Source organism: Pelodiscus sinensis, chromosome 4 (assembly GCF_049634645.1).
Source record: "Pelodiscus sinensis isolate JC-2024 chromosome 4, ASM4963464v1, whole genome shotgun sequence".
NCBI classification, from domain to species: domain Eukaryota; kingdom Metazoa; phylum Chordata; order Testudines; family Trionychidae; genus Pelodiscus; species Pelodiscus sinensis.
Window position 1 is genome coordinate 113,449,089 of NC_134714.1, and position 22,177 is coordinate 113,471,265.

A 22,177-nucleotide genomic window follows, 5' to 3' on the forward strand; every position below is an offset into this window, starting at 1 on the left:
AAAAAAAAAAAAAAAAAAAAAAAAGAGGGCTTCTCTGTGTGGTACCCATAAACTATTGACAGCAATGGGCCACAACATTACTACATACCATAAAGTAGAGACTGGGCCTTGCTGTTATTGGGGTAGCCTATTTTTTTCAAGGTCCTAATTTCTTGGGCTAGGAGGGGAGAAAAAAGTAAGTAAATAAAAAGATGTTAGGGTCTGTTCAATAGCATCTGGTGGACTGGCTTAGGCCCATGGTTCGCCTATTGAGTATCCCTGCCATAAGCCAAAAGCGAAAAACCAGGGGGACAACCCCTGTAAACTCAAGTGTAATTTTACACACAGACATCTGTTTATAAGACAGAATAGAGATTAATATAGCACAGACCACATACATATCAAGTTCTGCATCCTTTATTACGCTTAATCTTCACCTTGTATTGCTGACAGCTGTAAAGTAAGCAAAAAGATATTTCTCCCATTCACTACAAGGGTATTTACAAATGGCATTTTGTTATATTAACGTATTAATTACAAATCAAAGAGTATACCACATCAACTCTAATATTATGCTAATGAACATCTATTATCTTGGTGCATGATGTGTTTTAGTTGAGATCCTTTGGTATAGTACCTTAGACAGCACATTATCACTAATAGTCTTGCAACAGTCTACTGCATTTCTGGGTAACTTTTCCAAAAACTGCCTTCATATAAATAATTCATTTAAAAGCATGAGACCTTGAGAACCACAAGTCATGAGAACCATTATTTAAAACAGAATTGAACAAAAGTACAGTATATAGATAACATATCAACATTAATCTAAAACACACTTTTTTTTTAATTGTTTCTGAAGAACAAGAATGCATGTCATAAGATGCCTTTTAGTGCTGTTAATCTAAATGTGACTATATTTTCATAGGAAGGAAATTATCTAAAGTGCCATGTAATGTATTTTTAAAGCTGCAATCCCTTAATTGAAAACTTTAGAACAATGGCATTTAATGTTTAAAAATAACTCCATCTCTGAATTATTATGAGTGCTAAGTACCATATATCCTAAAAGGTGCCAATTATAATAGGACTGCAGCTTTTAACAAAATATATTACAACATTAAGGTAAAAAATGATTGCTTCTAATTAAGCATAGCCCTCTTTATGAACAATTTTAAATGCACAACAGTTTAAGGAAAAAAGTTATTGTTCCTTCAGGAAGATTTTATAAGTTAAAAAGAAATCAAGTCCAGGTAGAGCACGAAGCTCAATTTTTTGACTAACTAGTTCAATTATTCTATCACTATTCATACAACATCACTGATTAAAACAATATGAATAGTGGTCTCATTAAGAAAAAAATGCAGTTTTGCTATATTTGGTCTCAATCCTGAGGTCACTCAGCATAACAACTCCCACTGAAATTAATGGGTTAAATATTGCTCTCTTGGATCACAATGGAAAATGGACTTTTAAGTTATACCCAACAGGCCCAAAAGTTTGTGGAGGGTATTAAGCCCCTTCAAGAATGAGCCCTTTATAAGGTACCAATAAATATAAGGCACAAGCAAGCGTATCATCAATCTAACTCATTCAGTATATTGGGTCTTTACCAACATAAAGCTTCAAAGGTATTCTAAGAAATATATACCAGCACTTTTAAGTGTTGGGTATACATTTTCTCCTATACACTGTATTTGGTATCATTAGTATTCAATTAAATACTGATGTCCACTCACAAGATGATTACTTTTCTTTAAGATTAACACAATGAACAAGCAAAGATTATTTAGGAAGTCTATAAAATCATTTGCACCAATGTGCATTCATTTTTGGTGTATTTTAAACACTAGTAAACTGCTTTTTCTGTACACCTCTCAAATCTTGTCAGTTATAGGTATCTCCCTACTCAGATTCAGTTGCCCTGCTTAGTCACTTTATTCCTTATGACCCTGATCCAAAGCCCACTGACACCAGTGAGCTTTGAATCAGGACCTATTTTCCATGAATTATGCCCCTAATCTCTATTTACTTCTATATTATTAAATTGTCAGATTGTCCTTCATTCCCACTTCCGTACCAAACACCTCACCACTATGTTCAGTATCTGTGCCAATACTCTAATTGTTGGAGTACCCTCGTTTTTAAAACAAGAAAGTTATTTCTAATACACCACTTGAAAGCACATTAACTATTTGTAAAAATACAAATCTGTTAGAGCAAAATTCTAGGAAAAAAGCTCAATTTAATGAACATACACCAGCATTCATATACAATGCCCAAAAGCTCAAGCTGGAAGGTATATGATTAAAAATATTTTCCAAATTTCTCTAGCAGCATGCTAATGTCAAGTTCATTACATGAAAACAATAAAGTGCTCTACCACTACTGTGTCTGCTTAGCACAAGGATCATTTTATAGTCTATGCTTTACTGCACTGACTAGCTGGAATGCAATTGTGCTCTAGTCATGCCATCTACACTTAAGGAAGTCAGGGAGGCAGCTTTTCTGTGCTGGCTCTGCACAACCTAAAATTCTACATATATCAGAGACACTTGCAGGTAGACTGTTAAGTCAGTTTTAGAACCACTTTGACCCAGCAAAGGGCACAATTGAAAAATTGTAAACATGAAAATAAGGCCTATATGGTGCATAGTTTAGTGAAAGTACACAGATAAAAAAAATTAATTAAATTGACGAAACATTTGTACATTATCCTCTTCATTTTGAAAACAAGAACTACAGTCTTAAGAAAAAAAAACAAAAAACTTTTCATTCTTGTGTGTGAAGAAACCTGTATCTACCAGGGAACCTTTTTTCCTTAGCAAACCCAGCATTTTCATGAGCAGATATAGCATGATTTCACTGGGTTTAAAGTTTCAGTTGCTGCTGAAGGTCATTAATTGATGCTGCACTGTTCTGCAGTTTCTTTGCCACCAATTTATCCTCCGTCAGTGTTTTGATAATTTCAATCACTCCATTTGTTCCAAGAATACATGGCATACTTAAAAATACTTCACTGTTTATATTGCAGCACCCCTGAAATAGTGAATACAAAAAGAATGTGGATAGAACCACCAACTTCAATAATCTCCATTCCCCATGCCCACTATGAAATAGTAAATTAACAATTCAAATTAGGAAGGATAATTCATCACAAGATATGCTTTGTTTAGCTTACAAGCACAGCTTAATTCCTATGTAGGATGTTCACAGGCCTTGTAAAGTAAAGTTACTTTAACTACAGAAAAATGTTTCAATGCTGTTTTTAATAAACACAGCTTTAATATAGTTTTTTAGAATGAAGTTTAAACTTCAGTCTGAGATTCTGGTTGGTCAAATATAAGCATATCTTCTCTTCCATGATCAGAAAAGTCAGAAACTAGAGAAGTTTGTCCCTGATTTAACAAATATAGTAATGAGAATATCTACATCATATTCTTGTAAATGGAGTTGAAGATGTTTGGCTCTTGCAGAGATTTGCATCAACATCAAGCACTTGGAAACATGACATGTTTATTATTTTGCCAAAACTAACTGTTAACAGCCTTGAGAACAGCACTGCACATGTTGCATCTCTCAACTGCTTATATTTTGAAAGTCCAGTACAGAGGGCAGTAATTGACTTTTGCTCATTTTCAGACGAATCCTAAAAGCTAGGTGCCTAAAGTATGAAAACTTAACTTGTGCATCTGCAGAATGGCTGGTCAGGATTAAGATCTATGTTTGTCCACAATTAACATGAGTAATAGGATTAAAAGCACAATAGAAAAATATATTAAATTAATACCATATTTACCTTTGCCAGAGTTGATATGGAGTGAACCTTTCTTTTATCTTTCAGTATACTTTCAATCAGATCAGCTATTGACAGTCCAACAGACCAGGACTTTTGACCTTTTCCCTTAAGAACTTCCATGGCTCTATATAAAGAAAAATGTGGGTTTAGAAATTTCTTCAGTTACCCATGTTTTGTTCAACATACAGTATCTCCACAAGCACACAAAGTACTGCATACATACCAGATGAATTCTCCTAGTTTTCTAGAAATTGCTTTCTAAAATAGTGCTTTATTTCCCCCAGTTCTACAAATTTCACCATTTTTTAATTCCTCCAGCAAATGGTACAAACTTTGCTAACTTAATACAAAGTTATCATGGCAGACATTTTCCTGTTTTCCATGGAAAAAGTAATATTAAATATATACCCTGTTCACTACAGTGTATTCCTGATCAAGTGCTCTGAGAATCTCAGAGGGAAGATACTAAGTAAGTGTCATGTATTAATAACAGCCTAGCTTACTGCATCAAATAAATGCTGAGGCAAGGCCTTTAGTGTTAATGTGGCAAACAGTTCAGAGATCACATTTAGTCTAGTAACATTACCACTTAATTGTATTTAGCTATTAAAAACACTTTTCCTGTATACTCAAGGTATACAGGAATACTGGTGACGTGAAAAATGCAGACGAGAAGTAAAGAAAAGTCAGACTATTCAGAAATTCTGAATTTTGCAGATTGGCAAAAAAAACCAAACCAAACCAAAACAAAAACTTATGGGAACAGGATGATGTGAATCTAAGTTTAGTGTTGTAACAGTATTACCTCTTAGCCAACTGCTCCTGAGAATTATGATTCACTATTCCTTCAGTTTGATATGTTATTAAATTAGAACCACTCCATGCAGGTACTACATAAAATTAAAAAAAACAAACAAAAACAAAACAAAGCACAAAACACTTTTGTCATAATATATTGGAATGATAACATTTTAAACTGATTTTCTGAAGCATAGGCTAGTACAGGCTCTGAACTCAGCTGGTGTCTTGTTGAGGTTATAAATAGAACCTTGCCAATTTGCAGATATCTATCTGTTTTATATCCACAGATATGGATGCGGGTATCTGCAGATCATTTTTGTAGATACGGATTCCAATTTTGTATGCACGCAGGGCTCTAGTTATAAAATCTATGGCAGAACTTGCCTGGAGGCACTTGTTCAAAAAAAAAGACTCCATATAAGAATTTAATATAATTTGTTGTGATGCATTAAGTAAGTGCACTATGTAGAATGATGGAATATGGCTCCTGTTGTCAACAAACAAACAACCCCCCCACACATGTATTAAAGATGATATCCTAAGCTTTAATGCAAAGAGAGAAGGGATACAGGTTAAATAAAACATGTTTTATCTTAATGTTTCTCAGCATTCCCTTTCTAAGGGTTTTTTTTTTAAACTCTCCTTCCTTAAAATTTTTACATGCTTTTATTGCCTTACCTACAATTAAAATGTTTGGATTTGATGTCTTTACCCAATCCCTTAACACATAATGATGTTATGAGGGTAGGTGAGTGTGCATGTGCATGTACAAGGCTGATGAGTATTACTGGAATGACAGCCTTAGAGAGAGCCCTGCGTGCATATGGTAACTGTATCCGCATCAAATCCATGATCCATGGATGTGGATACCTGTAGATATAAAGCAGATAAATATCCACAGATTTGCAGGGCTCCACTTATATAGCACAAGAAATAGCTTCTCAAGTTTAGTCACATGGTTCTGTCAGCATGTCTGAACCCCCTAAAGTAGTGTTTCTTAAACTGTGTTCCGCGGAGAACAGAATTTATAATGGCCGCCCTTGAAGGGGCAGGCGACGCCCCCCCCCAACAAAAAAATCCTTGGTGTTCCTCATAAAAAATTGTTTGGTGTTCCTCGGTCTTAAAAAGTTTAAGTAACATTGCCCTAAAGAGACTAACGTTAAGAGCAAGAGGCTAGGTCAGTCTCCATTCCCATTTCATCTCTGTTGAAATTGCTCACAAGGAGAGACAATAACTGTTACCAAAAATCACACATAAATGTATCTACCAAGAAGAGGATTAAACCGACCCATTCAGTTCACACCTGTTGCTACACATGTCAATTTTCTGTCAACTCAAGTTGGATCTGAAGTAACTTAGAGGTGACAGGTCCATACTCTTATTACCAGTTCCCTTAAACATCAACCACTCTCCCCACTGTCTATCAATTTCAAATAGGAATACGGTCAAAAGAAAAAACAGATCTGAGTACAACCTTTATGTTCAGGCCAAATATTGCAAAATTTGGTTATAAATACTTTCCCCTCAGACTTTGCTGTAAAGCCACAGTGTCCAATATGCTAGCCACTAGTCACATGTGGCTGTTTGGCTGGTTGAGTGTGGCTAGTTTGCTTCAAAACTGATTGGACACCCTAGCTGTTAAGTAACAGTGGAAAATACATCCTCCATAGTAGTGTTCATTTGATTTGGCAAGCATAATGAAAAGCAATCCTGAACTCAATATGTGAATATTGGGTTCTTAGTGGAGAGCTATCCAAAAAAAAAAAAAAAAAAAAAAAACCCACCAGCACACCAAACCACAAAAACTACTATACTCACTTTCAGCAGAGACCCTCAGTAATGAATGGACCATGGATGGAGACAAAGCTATTCTCTCACCCTTAAGTTAGGTGGATTCAATAAATCATGACTGGCAGAGAACAGGGGGAGCCAGCATGCATCAATGTGGTATAATGTTTTCAATTCTTTGAAATTCAAACACAATGCGTTATTATTTAGCCTAACACATGGAAGGAAATCTGGGAATGGCATGACAGTTGAAAAGCCACGTACTACAACAAAGCTATCAAGGATACTTTGAAGTGTGACAGAGCCCCGATTCATGAAGACTGACAAACCTACTGTACAGATTACATCTATTATTGCTTTCTTATAAATGAGTCTGTATTTCAGCTGGAAGTCATGACTTAAAGAACCCATAAAATGAAAACACTGATAGTGAAAGTTGTTTTATGAGTCAGAAAGATACACTAGAAAAATGTTACTGAGATTTTAAAACAGATTAAAAGTTACTCTAAAGAAATAATGTATTTTCTCTCCCCCCTTTATTAGACATAACATCCAGGCAGCAAGTCCATCCCAAAGGTTAGCTGCAATTTCCACTCTTCATATATGCTCAAATCTCCATTACAGAACAGTTCTCAATTTATATAGTTTTTTTTTTTTAACTTAACTATTCTTTTTCTCTCTTTTTTTTTTAAATGGTTTTATTTTTTTGAGGACAACCTTTGAAAGGAAAAGGGAGGTAATTCTCCTCTGAAGAAAATTCCCTCCTTAGCAGGACTCAATTTAAGAGGGGGAAAACCTGACACTTAATAGTAGCTGCATTGTGTAGGAACAGGTGCTGCACAATCATGAATTAAATTAAGTGTAATGTTTCTATGTGGAACAGAAATTTAAGCAGACCAGATAAAGAGCCTAGTTTGTTTTCTTAATTACTTAATCCTTCATAGATCACTTCTTTTAAATGTAGGGAGAATCTAAAACAGAACTAATACACTTCTGTGAGAGCACTTAATTCTATCTTCTTTGAGATCCAAAACTTCTGGGCTCCATTTTTGTCTCTGCTGTGCACCTTGGGAAGTCAATTACAGCCAGTTTGCAAAGGAGTTGAGCAAACACAGCTACTGTGAACATCCATGTGAACTAGGAGACAGCACCTCTGAAAACCATGATATTCCCTGAAGTACTGACAGCCCTCCCGTCCTCCGTCAACATCTTTAACGTAATTTAGCGTTATACCACATGAACAAAGCTATATTTCTGTACATTTCTCCCCATTTGGGAACGCACAGAGAACATCTTTGTACATTGCCAGAACATTGGACATATGCCCATAAGTCATAATCATGCATCAGTTTACCTTTGCCTTCCCCTTGTTCGCCGATAATCCAAGCCTCTTTTCCTATGGTCTGTGCTTTCAACAAGTTTGTAATAATATATTGGAATCTTTCAGTGTCTAGATTACAACCAATTCCAATAACTCTGCTTTTAGGAAATGCACTCAGCTTCCATGATACATGTGTCATTATTTCCACTAAACATGGGACAAAAGTATGTTGAAAACAATTATGCCCAAAATTTAAAACAGTAAACTATAATTCATTCACAAGAAACAAGAGCAGGAACATTTTATAACTCAAAACAAACATACAGGACTCACAGCTAAAACAATGAGTCAGGCTTTGAAAATAAATGTCATAGCTCCAGTAAAATAGTCACAAAATAAATAAAACTCTCCCTCCCCGCTCCAAAACAGCAACATCCCTTCTCAAAATTTAGTTCATATGTCAAAATGTAGACATGTGGTAAATGTCTCCCCTCCTTCCCTTTTTTGGATGAAGCAAAGAGTTCTCTTTCCAATTGCTCTAATATTAACATGTTTTGAGTGTGAGGGAAAGGGGTAGGTTCACGTCTATGTCTTCCTTCCATAGAATCAGAGCTGGAAGAAACCTCAGGAAGTCATCAAGTCCAGCCCCCTGCCCAAGGCAGGACCAATCCCAACTAAATTAACCCAGTATTCTGACAGAAAATCATGGAATTATGATAGTGTTTCCAAACAAACGGGCAAAGTATTTACTGGTAACATAGGGGGCTATCCACCAGAAATTTTGATCCTATTGCATGTTTATATTATTAAGGCATAGGGGAGAGGAGGGGAGAGAGAGAGAGAGAGAGAGATATCTTTACACTAAAAACATTTGCAAGGTACTCTGACTATAGTGGATAGACATATCATAAGACTCTAGACAAAGTGAGGTTTAAAACTATACAGAAAACAAAACACATGAAAATACTAATTTTCCACCCTTATGTAAACTATGACTAAGACAACATCTTACCAACAGCCTCTTCATATAGAAAAACACACAGATAAAGTGGCTTGCCCAAGTTTGAAGAGGGAGTCCATCTCAAAACTGGGATTAGAATTTAAGAGTGCTGGCTCCCTGCTCAGTAGAATATACCAAGAAACAGGGTAGTCTTTAAATAGATCAGAAACAAATCAGGTATAGGGACAAACAAGATCAAATACATGTAAAATACCCATGAACCTGGATGAGATGCAACAAGTAGCACACTATTTTGACTATAACGTGCTACTGCTGGGATGATTCCTCTGAATAGATCCACGTTGCTCTGAATGACATCAAGATATGACTGAGCATTACCCAGAGAATTAACGGTGAGCACCACCACTTTTGAATCAGCAGAAGCAGAAAAATCTGATAAAAGAAATTGAGGATGTTTTTTAAAAGAAATTGAGGATGTTTTTTAAAATCTCATTTTATCAAGTTAGATATGTCAAGGCAGATTTGACACAAAGATGTTTTAAATAACCCACACTAAACCTAATACATATAGGTTTACTTCACCACATAACTACTTTTGTTTGTCTTGCCACAAGACCTTTAAGTTTTTCCTACAGTAGAACTGAATTAGGGAGACAGAAAAGGCTATTTTTTATGTATCATCATCCCTGATCTACTGTGTTGCAAGTATACACAGAGCTTTGTTTTGGAACTTTCCTACTATATAAGTGTACTTTGTACCCTTCTACAGTATTTCTAATCCAAGATTCCAAAGTATCTTATATAGGTAATCTCAGAGTTACAAACATCTGCACATACAGAAAAAGCTTTGCTATAGCCTCAGGGGAACAAGTAGGAGGTGCAAGTTGCCACGAACAGTGCAAGCGCCCCCAGAAAAGCAGAGGGAAGTTGCACAGCCTACCAGAGTGAATAGCGCTTTGAAGGGGAAACCACCACTTCTTTCCAGCTACCTGTTGCTCCCTGCTCCTCCAGAGTCCTGCAACTCGCACTCACATTGCTTGCTGCCACCCAAACACAGCCTGTGGAAGGAGCCAGCAAGGGGATGGGGTTGGGAGCGTCCCTAGTTGGTGCTGAGCCCACAGGGGAGGTGGGGGGCTTTAGGATGCTTGAGGAGGCCATGGCATTGTCTGAGGAGCAAGACCCCAACTCCTCAAGATTTGCCTGAATTTCCAGAGTGGTCAACACTGCCCTCACATGTTACAAGGAAATTTACTTTGAGAAAAAGATGGTAACTGTCCAAGCTTTTCTAGAAACATTTACTAAGAAAAGTGCCCCAAAGGAATGAATACCATGAACCTCTCGAAAGTGCCCCGAAATCCCCTACAGAATCTGCACCTACTTCCTCATACTCTAATTAAACCTGACTTTCCACAAGCATTCAAGGTAAACAAATTGTTAGTCAATTGTATTGTTTTTCTTTGTTTAGTTACTAGTATGGCAATAGTATTGTTTTCTACTATTTTTCACTGCAGATAGTATTTCAGCTACATTATGGGTTAAAAAACAGGCTTTCATGGGCTTGCCTGGGAACCTAACCACCATTTATAACATTGTTTCTCTGGGAAAATGTGTTCCAAGTTCCAAACAAACAACTTACAAAAGAACTTTTAGAACACAACCCATTCGTAAGTTGGGGACTTCCTGGTTACAACTCACAGAACCCATCTGAGGTTGACATTATCCCCATTTATGGATAGAAACTGCAGTTTGCCCAAGATCATACAGAGCTTGCTGCCCAGAAATCTGAGCTCCCAGTCTCCTACTCTAACAAAATGGACATTTCTACCACAGATTAATTTATGTTTTTTTCTTTATACCTTCCTAAGAAACTAAGTAGTAAAAATAAGCATCCTTCTCCTGCCATTTTTAATTGGATCTCTAAACAAGAAATTGTCTTCTTTTTCCAACCCCATGTAGGTAGTATTTAGAATGGGGCCTTCACTATAGTGCCTGACCACTGCATCCTTATAACCCCAGATTCTGGGGGAAATCTTTATCCTCATTTCTTCCTTTCACATAGAGGTCTTTTGTTCTTTTAGTCCAGCATCAAGAACACTGACGCAGTATTGAAGAGTCTGTTCTAGTGGCTTGAGGTGGAACATGCACAGCCACTAAAAAGTATATTACAAAATATCTAGTAAATGAACTAAATGCAGATAGATATCACAAGAGAGCTAAGTCTACAAAACCAGAACAGATCACAGTATCAGAGAGGAGGAGTACAAACTTCCCTGGACCATGATACCAGCATATAACAGCCTGAACCAGCAGACACCACTTCTCTAGGTGAAAAAAAAAGATAATGTGTGCTTATAGACCCATAATGAATTTAATGACTGAAAAAATGAATGTTTCTATCACTCTTTTTGGTGATCAAGTTCTCAAAGTATTAAATAACTATACAGCAAAATAAAATACTGGAACATACAGTAGTATGTTCCACTACTGTATATATATAAAAAAAAAAGTACCTTTGCTGATTTCTACATTTGGCAGACTAAAGATATCCAGGTCCATTGTTCCTCCTTTTGCTGTACTTTCTGAGAGGTCTATGAGAACCACCTGGTCTGCAGCACCCTGTACACATACATATATTTTAACTCATGCAGCAAAATAAAAAACACAGTTTATTCTGATAAAGATGCTTCTGAGATTTGATCTCACTGTAAAAGAGATGCAAATTGAGTTGCAAAAAAACCCGCCGCCCAAACCAAAGCCACCAATGACTATGTAATATTAAATGGAAAATTGGACAACTGTGTTGGTAGTTTCATTGCCAAATAGTATATTAAACCACATAAACAGCCTCCCCTTAAGAAGTGCTGCACCCAACATTCAAAGTAAAGGCCAAAACTCTGACTACTGAGCAAATACAGAAATACCGTATACTCAGAGGACTCCACAGTACAGATCACAGCCTTGACAATACCCCTGTACTACAAATTTGTGTGTTCTGCGTGTTCACCCTTAATGTTTTATAATTAACAGCTCTGTCAGACACCATAAAGGATGATTACATTTGAAAGGTGTAAAATTTACTTTTAATATATTTAAATAGGAAAAAAGTAAACTGTAGAAGCAGCATCATAAATTATTAAAAGTACTTAAAATTAAGTGATTGTTTGTGTGTGTTAAATACTAAGAGCTAGATGAAATAGCATTACAGGGTCAGCACTAGACAATATTAATAGATTCTACTGAAGACAAGAAAATACCTTTGCTGCAATTGCTAGTACACAAGCAATGCCGAGATCTCCTGCTCCAATCACAGTAACTTTGTTAACGCCTCCATCTCTTTTCTGTCCACTCACCATAGTCTTTGAATTCATGTCAGTTTCACCTAAAATTAAAAATACCATACTATCTACTATATATGAAAGATAATGCCTGAGTCTAATCAACCAAAATTATTTTATCTTCTCCAATACATTGGTCATGCTATAGAAACTAATTTTTCAAGGCTTCCATTGTGCAAGACATTTTTTCCACAAGATTATATTCTTACAGTTCACATTTAAATTAAACTTTTCATAAGCAAAGAACAAAAATAGATGCCTTGTCTACTGACCATGCTCCCTAAACTCTCCATTCATCTCTGCTACTGAAACGTAGTGTGATGTAGGGGCAACTCATTTAATATAGTATCAGTACACCTTTTTCTCCTGCTACTCTTTGTCCATCTTGTATATAACAGCATAAGCGATACTATCACAGGAGCTAACCACATAAACCACATCACGGACTCGTAAAACTACACATCCTCTAATGTGATAAATGCCACCAAGTGCCAGCAATGTATATTGGCCAAACCAGATAGACTCTGCGACAATGGATAAATGGACACCGTCAACCTGGGTTTGAATAAAGATATTAATTGGTTTAGATATTACAAAGGCAACTTCCCCTGCCTTTGACATTCACACTTTCACATCAAATTCTATTAATTGAACACATCCAGCCTACTCAATTAGTTTAATTAACACGGGTCCTACAATTGTCAGGAAACTGCTTTGGCTGCTATATAAACTCTGGATTAGGAGTATTAAAATGCATGAAATTAAATAACCATGTAACTGCTGAATACTTCAGTGGTTGCATGGTTACACACAGAGTGGCAGGCAGCTCTGTATCAGAGCAGCAGTGCAGGGGAAGCCAGCTCCCCGCACATACCAGCTCCCACCTGCCACCCCACACTACTGCCTTTGATATACAGGCAGCAGCACAGGACAGGCTCCCAGGGAGCTGGTGTGCACCAGGAGCCTACATGTAACCTGGCTCCCCAAGTATACAGGGAACCTGCATGTAACCATGAACATTAACTGATGAGGTCAGCCTCAACCATGTACACAATCATACTTTCCAGCCCTGCTCTGGATTATGCAATTTTCACTTCAACTCATCTGATTAAGTAGATTTTACCCACAAAAGCTCATGATCCTATATATCTGTTAGCCTCTAAGGTGCCACAAGACTACTTGTTTTTAAAGTTACAGACTAACACAGCTACCCCTCAGACATTTTGTCCATTTTGTTTGTTTAGATGAAGATCTTTGAGACAAGAACTTTCTCTCCACAGGAGTTTGCAGTGTCTGCACTTGGTTACAAGAAGCAGTGTTGTGGACTACAATGTGGGAGGGGGATTTCTAAAAGAGACACTAGTGTTGCACTTCCAAAGGTCTATGTAGACCTTCAATGGTGTGCACCTAGGGTTCCCTAATGCTCTTTAATGTTAGCGCTGTTTCAAACAGTATGAACATAAAAAGCTCACTAAGCTGTAGGTCACATTCCTGAGGACACACCAGCAGGAATCCATGACCACATGTTTTAAGAAACACACCTCTAGTCTGCAGCGTTACTCCATGTAGGCAAGCCCTCTGGTACATTCTCAGTGCCTACAGTTGCCAGCTATTGCAACCAAATAATAAACCCTTTGATGCTACTACAGTACATGCATCAATGTATTCTACTTCAGAAAGTGTTTTTAAAAGATTGGAAGATGGTTTTAAATTGCACAAATTGAATATTTCATAATTACAATCTGTTAATTCAATACTCTTGATAATATAATGGTTCTCACTATACTGAATGATGCACGCAAAATTTCATTTTACAAATAATGCATATAGCATCATTATCTGTAAGAACACGTAAATCAGCTATGACCTCCGAAAGGGTACATTTAAGGTAAAGAAAAATAACGAACTCTAGGAAAATATATTCAACACACGTTATAAGTAATATTTATTTGCCATCTCAAAAAGATAAAAAATGGCTAAAATCAGAGACAAAATGGATATTGATTCAGATCTGCAGAAAAGTACATACCTGCAGTTATCTTTGCAATATAAGATAGCAGTTCTAACTGCCTGGCTTCGTCAGAAGATGGTATTGAATACAGAGGTAGCTCTTCCTCAAACTTTTCAATCATTTCTTTGATTAATCCAACAATAATTGACTTCGGCTGGAATAAATACATATATGAGAAGAGGTACAATCTTTACTTGCTATCATAAACAGCATGCCCATAAAATGCAGTTATTTATTGACAGGTATTAAGAGTCACTATAAATTTATCCAAACTATAAACACCAACCTTTCACACCAAAACCAATTTTTAAGATTGAGGAAAAGTAGCACCCCCGTTAATAAAAAGGTGGGACCTCCCTGGTCCAGCACCCTCGGGACCTGAGCCATCCCAAACCATGGAGTTTGCTGGACCAAGGGAAGTTAAGGCTCCCCTCCAAACCATGAACCAGCTGCCAGCTCCGCTGCCCCCCAAGCCCTGCCGGGGCTGCACTCCTGCCCAGTGCCAGGGCTATGCCCTTACCACCAGTGGCTATTTTCCTGGCCGCTAGCCCTGCTGCCTCTGGCCGGGCTGGAGCTCCACTTTCCGCTGTGGTGGCCCGGCCTGGGCTGCACTTCCGGGTGCCAGCCCTGCTGCCTTTGGCCCAGGCGGTGCCGTGTTCCCCGTGTCAGCCCCATTGCTGCTGGGGCTGCACTCCCCAGTACCAGCGCAACTCCTAAACTTGGCCAACTGGGACTCACTGGTCCAGCAATATCCTCAATCCTTCTGGACCCCAGATATTGCTGGACCAGAGCGTACCAGATTTTAGAGGTTTAACCTGCATTTCCATTTAATTTTTAAGAACTTATGAATACAAATGTAAATATTTAACAATGGAAATGTGGATTAGACAAGTGGAGAATCTAGGGATTGAACAAAAATAGCACACACCAACTCAATTGGTTGTTTGAAGTATTATTGGACATAAGAAATAGCCTCTGATACAGTATCATAACTAAATACATGAATTAGATAAAAGAAATCCACTTAGCAGCTAAAATTGTTTTTTCTAGGAATGATTAGTATATAAAGTCCAAAAAACAATCTCCATAGTGCAATAATATCCATACCAGAGATAAGACAATTATATCAGTTACTGTAATTTTACTGAAAAACTGCACTTGATAAATATAACCTCTGTTTACCCAATCACTGGTTAGCGTTTTTCTTTAATAGAAAAGTTTAAACCCTTTTATTCCTCATTATTTCCTTGTAATATCGGACAGATTGAAGGCTACTGCTTAGATGGAAACAACTTCCTGCTTCTCTCTGCATATTCACTGACTGTACATTTAAGATTAACAAATGTAGAAGAGGAAAAAAAATGAGCATAATTTTTATGTAATATAAATATTCTTCCTGGAATTTTTCTTCTTACGTGGCTCCAGTTTTGTAGATAGGGCAAGTATATCCTGCCATGTGCATCTACGTGTTTTCCCACAGAGATTTCCATGTTCATAGTTGGCTTCAGAAAGCAAATGGGAGGAGCAAAAGGATGAGAATCCAAAATCCACAAACAAATTGGTATGTTATAGGAATTACCTGTTAGATACAAAACAAAAAGCATTATGACCACTGCATTTCAAAGGTATACTGAAATCATGATTGTGTGTTGTGTTTTCCTTAAAAGATAATACTTGATTTGCTTTATTTATGCTAATGATTTATACTATCCCTACCAACTCTGCTATATTAAGTATCAGATTAAAAAAAAGCTTTATAATTGTCAGGATTTCAAACAGAACTTGATCAAAGGAGCTTCTTACAGCAATCCATTTACTTTTCTAGGGTTAATATGACCTTGGAAACAAAGAGCTAATGAGGAGAATCAATATATTAAGTGCTCCATGCCTAGACTTCAAAAACTACAAGTTCAAGGAAGAGTCCTAATTATCTGGGAATATTGCATATTGAAACACACCCTACAAAGACTTTTAACAATACCCACCAGCATGAGAACTACGGGCTCAAATACACAATCATTCACCTAGTTAAGTAAATCAGTTTTCTAATATGTAGTTAGTTATTTCAGAGCAAATCTAGGAAAGAGCCTGTCTACACAGTGAGCTCACATGTGGAAAGCTAGGATATGGGGTCCACGTTTAGGGCATCTACAGTGCCCTGCAGTTTGGACTACAATGGATACAACAACCCTGCATAGACACTCCAGACACAAACTAATGTGAACCAAGACCTTTTCAATGTAATCCTGTTTGAAGAGAGTCACATTGCCATCCCCACTAATAAAGCCAACCTGAGCAATTTAACCCCAGAAACGAAAAGGAATAAAACACTAGTGTACAGAATTTAACTGTTAATCAACTTTACTTAGAATATTTTCAGAAATGAACTCTCACTCCAACCCTTTGGCTGATGGCAAGGAGAAGAGCACTCTTTACTCTCCATTTCCCCCCCTCTCATCCCAGGGCTTCCTAGCAACTGCCTTCCACTCCAGCCACTGGAGCTATGCTGCTCCTCATAGCTTCTTCCTGCCCCCCAAGAGTGAAACTGACCAGATTCTTAGTGTCCTATCTGGTTGAAAGAGTCTGAATAGCAGCAATGAAACCTGAAAAAGTAACAAGCCTACAGACTGCAGTAGTCCATTGTTTTTTATCTAGATCCAAATTTCTTGGTCAAGGTATAACCCAGACTCAAGATACTATAATTTTAAAATTATAACACTGATTAAATTTACTGATTATAAGTAAATAAAGATTTCAAGATCTGTTCAAAAGAGTTTGGGGGTCCATATTTGGCCTGGGGTCTGTCATGGCTCCTTCCCCACTCTCGCATGATAAATGCAGAAGTGGGGGCCAGCAAGTGTACCCCAAAGCCTTATCTACCAGGCTTTGGTATAAGACTTCCCCCAAAATCTTAAAAACCTAGATCTTGGGAATAAAACTTCCGCTGCCACCACCCAAATATTGATAAAGAAATCAGGGGGAAGATCATTTGGGAAATCTCACCCCTAAGATAAAAATCAAGGCACACAATTAACCACTGCCAGGTTAATAAAAAGAAAAGAAGAACTTTTATTATTACAACAATATTCCTGTTGCAAACATACTGACTAGATAGGGAGGTAACAAAATATACTCATGGAGGAACTCCATGGGCCTAGAACTTAGTTACCAAGAAAAGCCACAACATCTTTTAAGCAGTGCCAGATCTCAGATCTCATACCCAATCCTTAAAACAATAACCTAACGAAACTACCTAAACTTTACCCTACTTACAGAAAATGAAGAATGGTGTCTTGGAGAGAGAGAGACATGCTTGTCCCTCTCTGTAGCTGCAGAGAACTCACCCAGAGAGACAAAAGGACAAAGGAAAAAAACCAAATTCCTTTGTCCGAGGTTGAAAGTCCCACCTACATTCCTACTGGTCACTCCACCTGGCTAGGTGTAGTTAACCCCTTAACCCCTAGGCTGCTGGCTAACCCTCATAATCATGACAGGGTCTGCCTACTGATTACCTCTGCTCTAGCAATTAAGCAACTGCTGCAGCTTGACCAGCTCTGAACAGCATCAGAGGCATTGGAGTTGTCCACCTGCAGTTTTAGAAAGCCAGCACTGGATCATTTCATACTATGCTTACATGTGGATATTACTGTTAAAAAACAAAAGAAAGATACTGAAGATTTGACCCAAGACACTGAAGACCAAAGCAAGTAGATTTTTCAAGCACCGTCCAAGTCAGAGAAAAGTCTTAACCCAGCTCTTATGTGGTTTACGGGAGACTCTTCAGGTCATGCACCTTAGCAAAGGAAACAACATTTCTACCATCTTGGGTGTATGAAATTAAAGCCTTTTCCAAGCTTAATGGGACTAATCAGGAACATCCCTATTAAATGTACATAATGTCTTACTATTGTAATTGGCATTGGTATACGACACAGTCAATTAGTTCTTAACCTTACCCTGATACTTCACTGGAATAGTGCCACTAAAATTCAAGAGGTCTTTAAGGGATCCATCTTTGAAAGCTGAAATCAAGAACAAGTTTTTTTTTTAGTGGGGTGAGGATTTTTTTTAAATATACAATATTCTAAGTAATTCCCATTAGTGCTTCATTCCACCTTTAAATAACTGTTGATTCCAACTTTAAGATGCATGCTGAAAATGAACATTTACCAGCAAATGTGAATATTTAATCACAGGTTTATTTCTTGAACGTATATACTGCACATAGTAAGTAATTAAACTCACTCAGGTCACCTTTCTCTTTGCTACTTTTTTAAACAGAATGTTACTTTTTAATTTCTTTACTAGAGACTTACCCAGCATTGCCTGTGTCCTTCAAGAAAGGGCCTTGCGCATGTGGGGGTGCACAGGAAGCGGCGGGAGTGGCGCCTGTTCCCCCCCCCCAAACCTGAACAGGACCTGTCCCCCCACCGCCTTCCTAGACACCATGAGATTGCTCTTCCGAGGGTCGATTTCCAGCCACTGCTGCTTCCAGCCCGAGGGCTGATTTAGCGGTCTAGTAAGAATGCACTGAATCAACCACTGATCATGCTCCTGTCGATTCCAGTACTCTACTGGGTCACAAGGAATAAGGAGCGTCAACAGGAGAGAAACTCTTCCATCGATCCCACCACATTGGGACACCACAGTAAGTTAAACTAAGATATGTTGACTCCAACTATACTACTCACAGAGCTGGAGTTAAATACCTTAGTTCAGTGGTTTCCAACCTTTAAGCATAAGATCACTTTTTGAATTTAAATACAATCCAGGATCTACCTCAAAACCAAACACCCTTGCCCCGCCTCCTTTCCATCCCTTGAGGCCCCGCCTCCTTCCCGTCCCTTCTCTGAGGCCCTGCCCCTGCTCACTCCATCCTCCCTCCCCTATCCTCACTTTAATGAGGCTGGGGGCAAGAGTTTGGGGTTGCTGGAGGGGTTCAGGACTGGGGTCAATATTCAGAATGCAGGCTCCAGCTGGGCACCGCTTACCACAGATGGTTTCTGAGTGGCTAAGGCAGGATCACCTCTGCCCTGGCCCTGCACCACTCCCAAAAGCAGCCAGCAAACTCTTTCCATCCCTGCCCCCCTCTGTGGAGACGGGGAACAGGGTGGAGGGAGGGGCACCCTGACATCAGCACTCCCCCCTTCCTCTTCTCCCTATGCCCTGCACAGCAAGCAAGAGGCTCCCAGGAGTGAGAGGCACTTCCAGGGCAGAGGGCAGGAGCAGCATGGAAGTGCTGAGAGGGGCAGATGAAGTGCTAGCACTTGATAGCCTCCTGGTCAAACCTCTTAGGATCACCTGTCAAAGGTTCCAAGATCTACCAGTAGATCCTGATCTACTGGTTGGTGACCACTGCCTCAGTTTAACACTGCCTCCTAGTATAAACCTGGCCTAAAGTTGGTGTGCCTAGACATTTCTTCTAGCTTACTCTTAATGTAAATTCATCAACTATGCTTAAAACTTGCTAAAGTGAGAAAGTAATATGGAATCCAGGAAATTATCAGTTTGTATAATCACCAATGTGTTAGTTTATTCATTTAAAAAAAAAAAAAAAACCACTCAGCTTAGTGTCATTAACTTACAAAAAATACTGTAGGAAATGAATTCCTGAATAAAAGCCACATGATATAAAGCTAGGAAGATAATTGAAAATTACAGTAATTTAGATAAGTTAAATTGTAGATAGGTAACTTATGAAAAGGCACAGTTCCACACAATCAACCAACCGCTGAAAGATACAATAAAAAATAACTAGATCAGATGCTTACTGTACGTGTCCATGGAGAATCTGAAGTTTGGGTAGACCTTAACAACATTCTTCAGTTCTTCTATGGTAAGGTCCCTGAATTTATACTGCACACAAAACAAAAAGAGGATATTTCAACATCAAAGATCCACCTCCTTCATTAAACTGGACAGGATGGGTGCGGAAGAATAAGAGAAGGCAGAAAGAGACAGCTAAGGGATTACCTATAGATTTGACATTAAAAATCAATTCTGAAACCGATTGGGCCATAGGATGCATAATCTTATCTGAATACCAACATCTGCAATTATATGTCTGTAAAATATATTTGAAAAAAGATGAAGCTGTATAATTATATTGTTTGCTAACAGCAAACTCTATACTGGCTTTCACAGAACCAATTATATTTTTAAGGGTTTTCGTAACAATTTCCTCACAAATATATGAAAGTGTCTGAAAAAAGTATTTTGGATTAAAATGTGGTGTTTAGTATCTTTCCCAGAAGTGAATTACTTTAGAGAGGTTGAGCAAAACCTATGGAGTCACTGAGTTGAGGGTGAAGGAAAAACCCAACTTTTTATTTAAGAAGTTAGCCACATTCTGAGGAACACGAATGCCTTTGGCAAAACCCGCCTTCAAGCTACTTCCTTTGAACCATTCCCACTCCATAGCTTCCAACCCCCAGACCGCTTATCCCCCCCCACCGTTTTGTAAACGTGGGACTGTTCACACTTCCAGGATTTAAACACTCTGCTCCAAACTGTGAGAAACTTGAATTTAGACGGACACCCCAACCCAGGAACGCGGGGCACTCGGGGGGCTGAGGAGAGCGCCAGGGGCGCGCTCAGGGGGAATGGGAGCGCGTGAGGCGTGTGGGGGGGGGGCACAGACCCGGAGGCGTGTGGGGGGGGGGGCACTCTGAGGGGAAGGGCGAGCCGGGGCGCTCAGGCGGGGAGGGGAGACCCGGAGGCGCGGCGGAAGGGGAAGGTAGAGCCGGGATGGGGGCCACTCGGGGCGAGCCGGGATTGCCCCGCTAATGCCCGCGCTCTGCCGGGCTCGCGGAGCCGCACAGCCCCCAGCCCTCCCGTCAGGCTTGGCAGCGGCTCGCGCCATCCGCTCCCCAGCGGGAGGGGCGGAGGGGACAGGAGCTCGGCGCGCGCCGCCCACCTTCCCCAGCAGCGACCTCAGCGTCTCCTCGGAGAACTCCATGGCGGCGGCTGCTTCCCGCGTTTCCTGCTACGCCCGGCCGGGACGGCAACTGCCAGGAGCCAAACCGCCGGCTCCACCCCCTGGCCCGGCACTCAGGGTGGGTGGGTGGACGCGGGCTGGGCTCTCCAGTCCCGCAGCCTGCGCGCCCCGTACCGCCAGCCTTTGTCCCAGCGCCGCCCAAAGGCCAGCCGGCTACCTGCAGCCCCGTGCGTGTTCCTGCTACATTGCTTAATCCTGGGTGCACGCCCCCGGCTCTTAGCCGCACAGCTGAGCCCTCGCTCATGCCCACGTCAATCGGCTCGTCTGTAAGGTGCCACAGGCCTGGCTCCTCCTTGTTTTCCCAAGCTAATAGCCCTCCACAACAGCTGGTGTCAGAGCGCAGCCAAAGACCTGGCCACCAAGGGACAGCAAACACCACATTTGCCACTGAGCAGCCAGCATAACAGGATACGCCTTGCCAGTCACCCACTTCTTGTTTTGTTTTTAAAAACCTTCTTGCCTTATGCCTTCCTTGCAGCCCAGTCCTGAAATGCTCTGCTGCTTATGAAACTGATTTCCAGACACCTAACTGGCTTTCTGAATGCCACCAAGGAGGGTGTGGAATAATCAGAGGTTCAAATATTCCTAGTGATGTACTCCTGATTAACAATCCAACCTTCCCACCCACCCCCATACGATTCAGTGCTGTAGTTGTCACTGAGGCCAACTGAATACAATTATAGTTTTTAGGGGAAGCTGTGTTTCATGCTAAAAACAGAAGACTTTTCATAAAGATTTCAGATTTGCATATCTCAAAAATGCATTCACCCATCAACTTCAGAAAGTAAAAACATCTATCTAGAGGCCACATTATCAATATTTCAGATGAAAAGTGGTTTGGGTTATTTATTCCATTTATTTATATAAGAACTTACAGGGGGAATCTCAGAGCTGTATGCATAATGGAAAGCAAACATCCCCAGAACAAATAAACACCCTACCAGAAAATACACTGCTGAATACACATCTCCCTGAGGATAATGAAATAGAACAAACAATTAATTACAGATGCTAGCCACAACCCTTCATTTATCTGAGTACCTTCCAGTATTGCATATTTAGAATAGAAATAGAATAGAAGTAGAATAATGATTGTGGTGATAAAGTACTTAATTTACCCAAAAAGGCAACTGTTTCAAATCTTGTTTGCCTCCCAAAATATTATGTGTAGACATGATTAATATA

At 39.3% G+C, this 22,177-nt stretch overlaps 1 protein-coding gene across 4 annotated transcripts; it reads right to left on the minus strand.

Annotated features, from left to right (window-relative positions):
• Positions 1-380: 380 nt before the first annotated feature.
• Positions 381-21,174, minus strand: UEVLD (UEV and lactate/malate dehyrogenase domains). 4 transcript variants are annotated; one of them, XM_025189837.2, is made up of 12 exons: positions 21,150-21,174; positions 19,767-19,851; positions 17,952-18,017; positions 15,411-15,574; positions 14,014-14,149; positions 11,904-12,028; positions 11,160-11,265; positions 8,911-9,081; positions 7,722-7,895; positions 4,584-4,668; positions 3,779-3,902; positions 381-3,018 (listed from the first exon to the last, which is right to left on the minus strand). In XM_025189837.2, the coding sequence occupies exons 2-12, from the start codon at positions 19,777-19,779 to the stop codon at positions 2,851-2,853; spliced, it is 1,332 nt and encodes a 443-aa protein (XP_025045622.1). In that variant the 5' UTR covers positions 19,780-19,851; positions 21,150-21,174; the 3' UTR covers positions 381-2,850. The 4 variants fall into 4 exon arrangements, with proteins under 4 accessions (XP_025045622.1, XP_075784228.1, XP_075784227.1 ...); XM_075928113.1 differs by lacking the exon at positions 21,150-21,174 and adding an exon at positions 20,928-21,142; XM_075928112.1 differs by lacking the exon at positions 21,150-21,174 and adding an exon at positions 20,912-21,142.
• Between the last annotated feature and the right edge of the window lie 1,003 nt (positions 21,175-22,177).

Coding starts and splice junctions, on each gene's coding strand:
- UEVLD (XM_075928112.1), bottom strand. CDS start 20,953: ATGGAGTTCTCCGAGGAGACGCTGAGGTCGCTGCTGGGGAAG. Junction 12,029..14,013: donor TATTGCAAAGATAACTGCAG/GTATGTACTTTT, acceptor TTTTAATTTTAG/GTGAAACTGACATGAATTCA. Junction 11,266..11,903: donor TACTAGCAATTGCAGCAAAG/GTATTTTCTTGT, acceptor GTATGTGTACAG/GGTGCTGCAGACCAGGTGGT.